Source organism: Bufo gargarizans, chromosome 1, assembly GCF_014858855.1.
Source record: "Bufo gargarizans isolate SCDJY-AF-19 chromosome 1, ASM1485885v1, whole genome shotgun sequence".
NCBI lineage: Eukaryota > Metazoa > Chordata > Amphibia > Anura > Bufonidae > Bufo > Bufo gargarizans.
In genome coordinates this window covers 278,391,322-278,402,113 of record NC_058080.1, presented here as the reverse complement: position 1 = coordinate 278,402,113, position 10,792 = coordinate 278,391,322, and the positions used below count along the sequence as shown (strand labels likewise).

General features: G+C 57.1%; 1 protein-coding gene across 5 annotated transcripts in view; it reads left to right on the top strand.

Annotated features, from left to right (window-relative positions):
* The first annotated feature begins 342 nt into the window (after positions 1-342).
* The window catches only part of STIM1 (stromal interaction molecule 1), a 39,765-nt gene continuing 29,315 nt past the window's right edge, over positions 343-10,792 (top strand). For 2 of the 5 annotated variants that reach the window (XM_044303889.1, XM_044303881.1), the window contains exon 1: positions 344-721. In XM_044303889.1, coding sequence (XP_044159824.1) covers positions 613-721 — 109 coding nt within the window. In that variant the 5' untranslated portion in view covers positions 344-612. Of the gene's footprint in view, positions 722-10,792 lie in introns of all 5 variants that reach the window. The other 3 variants (XM_044303871.1, XM_044303897.1, XM_044303903.1) reach the window with 3 other exon arrangements.

The window sequence follows — 10,792 nt, the reverse complement described above, 5'->3', positions numbered from 1 at the left end:
CGCCTCTTACCTGTCAATCAGATGACACCACGCCCACTCCTCCCGCTGCAGTCACACCAAGCCACACCCAGTGTCGACCTCCCCTGCCTCCGCTGGTAACCAGAAGCCCCTCCCTTCTTTAGTTTAGAACCACGCCCTTTTTCCTAAATTGCTAAATAATCGTTAGGCGCTCCGCCTCTTCAGCTGTCAATCAAACCCTTGCCACGCAATCAACATCTCTACGCCCCACCCATTAATCTACCATCTGCCACGCCTACTTACAAAGTTCCAAGGGAGACGTCTTCCTTCTCAGTCCCGCCCACACCCCCCAGCGTCCTGACGTCAGTGTACGTCCTCCGTCCTGTCTCCATCGGGGGCGGGGCTTGTGGTGAGTCACAGGCCGGTGTGCGGTGGAGGTTGACGAGCCGCTCTGCCTTCTCTCCGGACCTCGGACTGCCGGCTGCGCCCCGGAGGAGGCGGCTGCTATGGACTGGCCCCTGTGGACGCCGCTTGGCATGACATGGGCACAGCGCCCTCTGCTGAGCCGCTGAGCTACTGCCGCTGTTCAGAGGAGTGAAGTGCGAGCTCTTGGGCCCAGAGGTCTCGCTCCTGTACGTCACCATCGCCGCGGACATGGATGTGTGGTCCCGCATCGCGGTGTGGATCCTGTGCGCCTCCCTCCTCCAGCACGGGCAGGCGGAGAAACCCGCGGCGACCCCGGCGGAGGAGTCCCTGCAGGAAGGTGAGCGGAGTCCGGGGGTCCTGTGTCTGGTGGTGGGTCCTTCAGAGGTCCAGTGTCTGGTGGTGGGTCCTTCAGAGGTCCAGTGTCTGGTGGTGGGTCCTTCAGAGGTCCAGTGTCTGGTGGTAGGGTCCTTCAGAGGTCCAGTGTCTGGTGGTAGGGTCCTTCAGAGGTCCAGTGTCTGGTGGTAGGGTCCTTCAGAGGTCCAGTGTCTGGTGGTAGGGTCCTTCAGAGGTCCAGTGTCTGGTGGTAGGGTCCTTCAGAGGTCCAGTGTCTGGTGGTAGGGTCCTTCAGAGGTCCAGTGTCTGGTGGTAGGGTCCTTCAGAGGTCCAGTGTCTGGTGGTAGGGTCCTTCAGAGGTCCAGTGTCTGGTGGTAGGGTCCTTCAGAGGTCCAGTGTCTGGTGGTAGGGTCCTTCAGAGGTCCAGTGTCTGGTGGTAGGGTCCTTCAGAGGTCCAGTGTCTGGTGGTAGGGTCCTTCAGAGGTCCAGTGTCTGGTGGTAGGGTCCTTCAGAGGTCCAGTGTCTGGTGGTAGGGTCCTTCAGAGGTCCAGTGTCTGGTGGTAGGGTCCTTCAGAGGTCCAGTGTCTGGTGGTAGGGTCCTTCAGAGGTCCAGTGTCTGGTGGTAGGGTCCTTCAGAGGTCCAGTGTCTGGTGGTAGGGTCCTTCAGAGGTCCAGTGTCTGGTGGTAGGGTCCTTCAGAGGTCCAGTGTCTGGTGGTAGGGTCCTTCAGAGGTCCAGTGTCTGGTGGTAGGGTCCTTCAGAGGTCCAGTGTCTGGTGGTAGGGTCCTTCAGAGGTCCAGTGTCTGGTGGTAGGGTCCTTCAGAGGTCCAGTGTCTGGTGGTAGGGTCCTTCAGAGGTCCAGTGTCTGGTGGTAGGGTCCTTCAGAGGTCCAGTGTCTGGTGGTAGGGTCCTTCAGAGGTCCAGTGTCTGGTGGTAGGGTCCTTCAGAGGTCCAGTGTCTGGTGGTAGGGTCCTTCAGAGGTCCAGTGTCTGGTGGTAGGGTCCTTCAGAGGTCCAGTGTCTGGTGGTAGGGTCCTTCAGAGGTCCAGTGTCTGGTGGTAGGGTCCTTCAGAGGTCCAGTGTCTGGTGGTAGGGTCCTTCAGAGGTCCAGTGTCTGGTGGTAGGGTCCTTCAGAGGTCCAGTGTCTGGTGGTAGGGTCCTTCAGAGGTCCAGTGTCTGGTGGTAGGGTCCTTCAGAGGTCCAGTGTCTGGTGGTAGGGTCCTTCAGAGGTCCAGTGTCTGGTGGTAGGGTCCTTCAGAGGTCCAGTGTCTGGTGGTAGGGTCCTTCAGAGGTCCAGTGTCTGGTGGTAGGGTCCTTCAGAGGTCCAGTGTCTGGTGGTAGGGTCCTTCAGAGGTCCAGTGTCTGGTGGTAGGGTCCTTCAGAGGTCCAGTGTCTGGTGGTAGGGTCCTTCAGAGGTCCAGTGTCTGGTGGCGGGTCCAGTGTCTGGTGGCGGGTCCTTCAGAGGTCCAGTGTCTGGTGGCGGGTCCTTCAGAGGTCCAGTGTCTGGTGGCGGGTCCTTCAGAGGTCCAGTGTCTGGTGGCGGGTCCTTCAGAGGTCCAGTGTCTGGTGGCGGGTCCTTCAGAGGTCCAGTGCTTCAGAGGTCCAGTGTCTGGTGGCGGGTCCTTCAGAGGTCCAGTGTCTGGTGGCGGGTCCTTCAGAGGTCCAGTGTCTGGTGGCGGGTCCTTCAGAGGTCCAGTGTCTGGTGGCGGGTCCTTCAGAGGTCTGGTGGCGGGTCCTTCAGAGGTCCAGTGCTTCAGAGGTCCAGTGTCTGGTGGCGGGTCCTTCAGAGGTCCAGTGTCTGGTGGCAGGTCCTTCAGAGGTCCAGTGTCTGGTGGCGGGTCCTTCAGAGGTCTGGTGGCGGGTCCTTCAGAGGTCTGGTGGCGGGTCCTTCAGAGGTCCAGTGCTTCAGAGGTCCAGTGTCTGGTGGCGGGTCCTTCAGAGGTCCAGTGTCTGGTGGCGGGTCCTTCAGAGGTCCAGTGTCTGGTGGTAGGGTCCTTCAGAGGTCCAGTGTCTGGTGGTAGGGTCCTTCAGAGGTCCAGTGTCTGGTGGTAGGGTCCTTCAGAGGTCCAGTGTCTGGTGGTAGGGTCCTTCAGAGGTCCAGTGTCTGGTGGTAGGGTCCTTCAGAGGTCCAGTGTCTGGTGGTAGGGTCCTTCAGAGTCGCCGCCTCTGGTGGTAGGGTCCTTCAGAGTCGCCGCCTCTGGTGGTAGGGTCCTTCAGAGTCGCCGCCTCTGGTGGTAGGGTCCTTCAGAGTCGCCGCCTCTGGTGGTAGGGTCCTTCAGAGTCGCCGCCTCTGGTGGTAGGGTCCTTCAGAGTCGCCGCCTCTGGTGGTAGGGTCCTTCAGAGTCGCCGCCTCTGGTGGTAGGGTCCTTCAGAGTCGCCGCCTCTGGTGGTAGGGTCCTTCAGAGTCGCCGCCTCTGGTGGTAGGGTCCTTCAGAGTCGCCGCCTCTGGTGGTAGGGTCCTTCAGAGTCGCCGCCTCTGGTGGTAGGGTCCTTCAGAGTCGCCGCCTCTGGTGGTAGGGTCCTTCAGAGTCGCCGCCTCTGGTGGTAGGGTCCTTCAGAGTCGCCGCCTCTGGTGGTAGGGTCCTTCAGAGTCGCCGCCTCTGGTGGTAGGGTCCTTCAGAGTCGCCGCCTCTGGTGGTAGGGTCCTTCAGAGTCGCCGCCTCTGGTGGTAGGGTCCTTCAGAGTCGCCGCCTCTGGTGGTAGGGTCCTTCAGAGTCGCCGCCTCTGGTGGTAGGGTCCTTCAGAGTCGCCGCCTCTGGTGGTAGGGTCCTTCAGAGTCGCCGCCTCTGGTGGTAGGGTCCTTCAGAGTCGCCGCCTCTGGTGGTAGGGTCCTTCAGAGTCGCCGCCTCTGGTGGTAGGGTCCTTCAGAGTCGCCGCCTCTGGTGGTAGGGTCCTTCAGAGTCGCCGCCTCTGGTGGTAGGGTCCTTCAGAGTCGCCGCCTCTGGTGGTAGGGTCCTTCAGAGTCGCCGCCTCTGGTGGTAGGGTCCTTCAGAGTCGCCGCCTCTGGTGGTAGGGTCCTTCAGAGTCGCCGCCTCTGGTGGTAGGGTCCTCCAGAGTCGCCGCCTCTGGTGGTAGGGTCCTCCAGAGTCGCCGCCTCTGGTGGTAGGGTCCTCCAGAGTCGCCGCCTCTGGTGGTAGGGTCCTCCAGAGTCGCCGCCTCTGGTGGTAGGGTCCTCCAGAGTCGCCGCCTCTGGTGGTAGGGTCCTCCAGAGTCGCCGCCTCTGGTGGTAGGGTCCTCCAGAGTCGCCGCCTCTGGTGGTAGGGTCCTCCAGAGTCGCCGCCTCTGGTGGTAGGGTCCTCCAGAGTCGCCGCCTCTGGTGGTAGGGTCCTCCAGAGTCGCCGCCTCTGGTGGTAGGGTCCTCCAGAGTCGCCGCCTCTGGTGGTAGGGTCCTCCAGAGTCGCCGCCTCTGGTGGTAGGGTCCTCCAGAGTCGCCGCCTCTGGTGGTAGGGTCCTCCAGAGTCGCCGCCTCTGGTGGTAGGGTCCTCCAGAGTCGCCGCCTCTGGTGGTAGGGTCCTCCAGAGTCGCCGCCTCTGGTGGTAGGGTCCTCCAGAGTCGCCGCCTCTGGTGGTAGGGTCCTCCAGAGTCGCCGCCTCTGGTGGTAGGGTCCTCCAGAGTCGCCGCCTCTGGTGGTAGGGTCCTCCAGAGTCGCCGCCTCTGGTGGTAGGGTCCTTCAGAGTCGCCGCCTCTGGTGGTAGGGTCCTTCAGAGTCGCCGCCTCTGTCCGTCCCTGCGCTGTCCCCGTGCTCCAGGTACATAGGTACTCTGATACATTGTGTCCATTGCAGCAGATACATTGTAGCGCCCTGCGGGGGAGGGGCAGCTTGGTCATTGCCTGCTCAGGGTGGTAATTGTGGCGCTGCCATGGCTCATCGCCTTACCCTGCGGGCGTGGGGCACACAAACCCTTATCTGCTGCCAGGTTACACAGGTCATCAGGAGTGGATGATAAGCGTCACGCTGCTGCCCGGCCGCTGTTCACGTGTGTTCAGAGCGCAGCAGCAGGTAGGTGTCAGTGGGTGTCCATTAATCCTGAATCCTCTGCCTCTCATGTAACCCGCTGATCTGTGGGTTACTGGCCCTTTAAGACTCGATGCACGTGGTCCTGTTTCTGGGCATGAAGCTGCCGGGGGTGGTTGGCATCAGATGGCAGGAAGTGCTGTCAGTGCGCAGCAGACGGGACTGCGCTGTGTGCCCGAGGCTGTCCGTGGTGGTCACTGACCCATGGGGGGTCCTGGATGATATCTTATAACGCTGCTGTACTGTAATAAGATGGGACTGATATCAGCCGCTCCTCTTATACCTCCGCTGTACTGTAATAAGATGGGACTGATATCAGCCGCTCCTCTTATACCTCCGCTGTACTGTAATAAGATGGGACTGATATCAGCCGCTCCTCTTATACCTCCGCTGTACTGTAATAAGATGGGACTGATATCAGCCGCTCCTCTTATACCTCCGCTGTACTGTAATAAGATGGGACTGATATCAGCCGCTCCTCTTTTACCTCCGCTGTACTGTAATAAGATGGGACTGATATCAGCCGCTCCTCTTATACCTCCGCTGTACTGTAATAAGATGGGACTGATATCAGCCGCTCCTCTTATACCTCCGCTGTACTGTAATAAGATGGGACTGATATCAGCCGCTCCTCTTATACCTCCGCTGTACGGTAATAAGATGGGACCGATATCAGCCGCTCCTCTTATACCTCCGCTGTACTGTAATAAGATGGGACCGATATCAGCCGCTCCTCTTATACCTCCGCTGTACTGTAATAAGATGGGACTGATATCAGCCGCTCCTCTTATACCTCCGCTGTACTGTAATAAGATGGGACTGATATCAGCCGCTCCTCTTATACCTCCGCTGTACTGTAATAAGATGGGACTGATATCAGCCGCTCCTCTTATACCTTCGCTGTACTGTAATAAGATGGGACTGATATCAGCCGCTCCTCTTATACCTCCGCTGTACTGTAATAAGATGGGACTGATATCAGCCGCTCCTCTTATACCTCCGCTGTACTGTAATAAGATGGGACCGATATCAGCCGCTCCTCTTATACCTCCGCTGTACTGTAATAAGATGGGACCGATATCAGCCGCTCCTCTTATACCTCCGCTGTACTGTAATAAGATGGGACTGATATCAGCCGCTCCTCTTATACCTTCGCTGTACTGTAATAAGATGGGACTGATATCAGCCGCTCCTCTTATACCTCCGCTGTACTGTAATAAGATGGGACTGATATCAGCCGCTCCTCTTATACCTCCGCTGTACTGTAATAAGATGGGACTGATATCAGCCGCTCCTCTTATACCTCCGCTGTACTGTAATAAGATGGGACTCATATCAGCCGCTCCTCTTATACCTCCGCTGTACTGTAATAAGATGGGACTGATATCAGCCGCTCCTCTTATACCTCCGCTGTACTGTAATAAGATGGAACTGATATCAGCCGCTCCTCTTATACCTCCGCTGATAAGATGGGACCGATATCAGCCGCTCCTCTTATAACGCTGCTGTACTGTAATAAGATGGGACTGATATCAGCCGCTTCTCTTATACCTCCGCTGTACTGTAATAAGATGGGACTGATATCAGCCGCTCCTCTTATACCGCTGCTGTACTGTAATAAGATGTCTGATATCAGCCGCTCCTCTTATACCTCCGCTGTACTGTAATAAGATGGGACTGATATCAGCCGCTCCTCTTATACCTCCGCTGTACTGTAATAAGATGGGACTGATATCAGCCGCTCCTCTTATACCTCCGCTGTACTGTAATAAGATGGGACTGATATCAGCCGCTCCTCTTATACCTCCGCTGTACTGTAATAAGATGTCTGATATCAGCCGCTCCTCTTATACCTCCGCTGTACTGTAATAAGATGGGACTGATATCAGCCGCTCCTCTTATACCTCCGCTGTACTGTAATAAGATCGAACTGATATCAGCCGCTCCTCTTATACCTCCGCTGCACTGTAATAAGATGGGACTGATATCAGCCGCTCCTCTTATACCTCCGCTGTACTGTAATAAGATCGAACTGATATCAGCCGCTCCTCTTATACCTCCGCTGCACTGTAATAAGATGGGACTGATATCAGCCGCTCCTCTTATAACGCTGCTGTACTGTAATAAGATGGGACTGATATCAGCCGCTCCTCTTATACCTCCGCTGTACTGTAATAAGATGTGTCTGATATCAGCCGCTCCTCTTATACCTCCGCTGTACTGTAATAAGATGGGACTGATATCAGCCGCTCCTCTTATACCTCCGCTGTACTGTAATAAGATGGGACTGATATCAGCCGCTCCTCTTATACCTCCGCTGTACTGTAATAAGATGGGACTGATATCAGCCGCTCCTCTTATAACTCCTCTGTACTGTAATAAGATGGGACTGATATCAGCCGCTCCTCTTATACCTCCGCTGTACTGTAATAAGATAGGACTGATATCAGCCGCTCCTCTTATACCTCCGCTGTACTGTAATAAGATGTCTGATATCAGCCGCTCCTCTTATACCTCCGCTGTACTGTAATAAGATGGGACTGATATCAGCCGCTCCTCTTATACCTCCGCTGTACTGTAATAAGATGGGACTGATATCAGCCGCTCCTCTTCTACCTCCGCTGTACTGTAATAAGATGGGACCGATATCAGCCGCTCCTCTTATACCTCCGCTGTACTGTAATAAGATGGGACTGATATCAGCCGCTCCTCTTATACCTCCGCTGTACTGTAATAAGATGGGACTGATATCAGCCGCTCCTCTTATAACTGAAGTATTATAGTGACTGATATTGGTTATTACTATACAGCAGGAGGGTCTCCGGAGCTGCTTCCGTGACTGGTTGGGCCCCTGCTCTCCTTGGGGCCCCGGCTCCAGCAGCCTCCAGCAATTAGAGGTTTTCTGGCTGATTTTGGAGATTTCGGTCGCAGCTGCTGACGGCGGTGAAATTGTATCAGGCGGCGGAGGTGGCGCCCGGGGCGGTCCGGACCCACAGACCAGGGACGGGGCCAGACCCCAAAGTCCTGAGGCTGCACCACTGAGACGTGCCTGGTCCGCTGTGGGCATCCATAACACCGTCTATGTGTGTACAGATTCTTATCTGATCTCCGATCACCTCCAAAGCTGCGTTCACCATTATTTGCATTGCTTCTGATGCTCCAGTCACAGCCGGAGCTGCTGCATTACGTCAGACAAGTGCAGATCTCTGCTGTGTTGCATTGTGAGGGAGACAACTGTGCAGCTCTCGGTGTGAGCGGAGCATGCTCAGTGCAGGTGCTGAAGAGTGAGGTGTGAATGCAGCCCTGGCCGGGACTGGGCCTCGCCAGGTATTGTGTGCACACTCCATCCTGCGGAGGATTGGGGGAGTAGTTCTTGTGCAGTGGTGCACCACCTGTCCTGGGGTGGGGATTAACCCTTGGCAGTGGTGCAGGTGGCTCCGCCCGGACCCCACCTCTGCCGCCCCTGGTGATTGTGTCCAGCTGCCATGCTGGCTGATGTGTCGCCATGGTGACGGTCTGTAGTTACAGGGCTGCGGGGTTTGTCACCGTGGAGACGCCCGGCTCTGCGCAGGGGCTGTGGGCGCAGAACGATAAGGCTCGCTGGCGTCACCTACATCCTGTTCTGTGGTTACTGCGCCGCTTCTGGTGGAGGGAAGTGACGCTGGCAGCAGGGGGAGGGGGCGGCCAACCTGTCAGCATTGTGGCTGCAGCTCTGGATGTGACTGCAGTATAAGACACCATGTAGTATGTGGCTGCTCTTCATATGACTGGAGTATAGGACATGATGTGGTATGTTGAGGCAGCTCTGGATGTGACTAGAGTATAAGACACCATGTAGTTTGGGAGGTCCTGTGCACCTGGCTGGACAGAGTTCCCATAGGGCCCTGCACTGCAGCTCTGGATGTGACTGGAGTATTAGACATGATGTCGGAGCTCCCCTCGGACCCTGCACCGCAGCTCTTGATGTGACTGGAGTATCATACACGATGTAGTATGTTGCTGCAGCTCTGGATGTGACTGGAGTATAAGACACTATGTAGTTTGGGAGGTCCTGTGCACCTGGCCGGGCAGAGCTCCCATAGGTTCCTGCACTGCAGCTCTGGATGTGACTGCAGTATAAGAGATCGTGTAGTATGCCACTCTTCATGTGACTGGAGTATAGGACATGATGTGGTATGTTGCCGCAGCTCTGGATGTGACTGGAGTATAAGACATGATGTTGGAGCTCCCCTCGGACCCTGCACTGCAGCTCTGGATGTGACTGGAGTATGACACCATGTAGTTTGAGAGGTCCTGTGCTCTTGGCCGGGCAGAGCTCCCATAGGGCCCTGCACTGGAGTATAGGACATGGTGGCGGAGCTCCCCTCGGACCCTGCTCTGCGGTCAGTATGGGGGGAGCCCCCTGGATTCACTGGCTGCAGCTCTGGATGTGACTGGAGTATCATACATGATGTAGTATGTTGCCGCAGCTCTGGGTGTCACTGGAGTATAAGACACCATGTAGTTTGGGAGGTCCTGTGCACCTGGCCGGGCAGAGCTCCCATAGGTTCCTGCACTGCAGCTCTAGATGTGACTGCAGTATAAAAGATCGTGTAGTATGCCACTCTTCATGTGACTGGAGTATAGGACATGATGTGGTATGTTGCTGCAGCTCTGCATGTGACTGGAGTATAAGACATGATGGAGCTCCCCTCGGACCCTGCACTGCAGCTCTGGATGTGACTGGAGTATGACACCATGTAGTTTGGGAGGTCCTGTGCTCTTGGCCGGGCAGAGCTCCCATAGGGCCCTGCACTGGAGTATAGGACATGGTGGCGGAGCTCCCCTCGGACCCTGCTCTGCGGTCAGTATGGGGGGAGCCCCCCGGATTCACTGGCTGCAGCTCTGGATGTGACTGGAGTATAGGACATGATGGCGGAGCTCCCCTCGGACCCTGCACTGCAGCTCTGGATGTCACTGGAGTATAGGACATGATGGCGGCGCTCCCCTTGGACCCTGCACTGCAGCTCTGGATGTGACCGCAGTATAGGACATGATGGCGGAGCTCCCCTCGGACCCTGCACTGCAGCTCTGGATGTGACCGCAGTATAGGACATGATGGCGGAGCTCCCCTCGGACCCTGCACTGCAGCTCTGGATGTCACTGGAGTATAGGACATGATGGCGGCGCTCCCCTTGGACCCTGCACTGCAGCTCTGGATGTGACCGCAGTATAGGACATGATGGCGGAGCTCCCCTCGGACCCTGCACTGCAGTATAAGACATCGTGTAGTATGTTGCCACTCTTCATGTGACTGGAGTGTAGGACATGATGTGGTATGTTGCCGCAGCTCTGGATGTGACTGGAGCATAAGACATGTCGGAGCTCCCCTCGGACCCTGCACTGCAGCTCTGGATGTGACTGGAGTATAAGACACCATGTAGTTTGGGAGGTCCTGTGCACCTGGCTGGGCAGAGTTCTCATAGGGCTCTGCACTGCACTGCAGCTCTGGATGTGACTGGAGTATAGGACATGATGGTGGAGCTCCCCTCGGACCCTGCCTGCGGTCAGTATGGAGGGAGCCCCCCGGATTCTCTGGCTGCAGCTTCAGAAGAGCCGGGCGCACGGGCCGCTCCTGGCAGCCGCCTCCGGGTGTTAATGTCAAGTGGTGTCTGTGCCAGTGTAAGCGGATCCGTGCCCCCATCGTGCCCCCCGCCTCTCCATGGAGACCGGCCACGTCACCCCCCACTGCTCGTCTGAACTGTCCGGGCTGCTATATGGGCTCCAGCGAGGAGAAGGGTGCGGCCGGGGCTCGGGGGTCCCTATTACACCGCTGACTATAGGAGGGGCTCGGTGCCCCCCCCCATTACACGGCTGACTATAGGAGGGGTTCGGTGCACCCCCCATTATGTCCTGCACCCCCCATTACACGTCTGACTGTGGGAGGGGTTCGGTGCCCCCCCATTACACTGCTGACTATAGGAGGGGCTCTGTGCACCCCCCCATTACACTGCTGACTATAGGAGGGGCTCGGTGCCCCCCCATTACACTGCTGACTATAGGAGGGGCTCGGTGCACCCCAC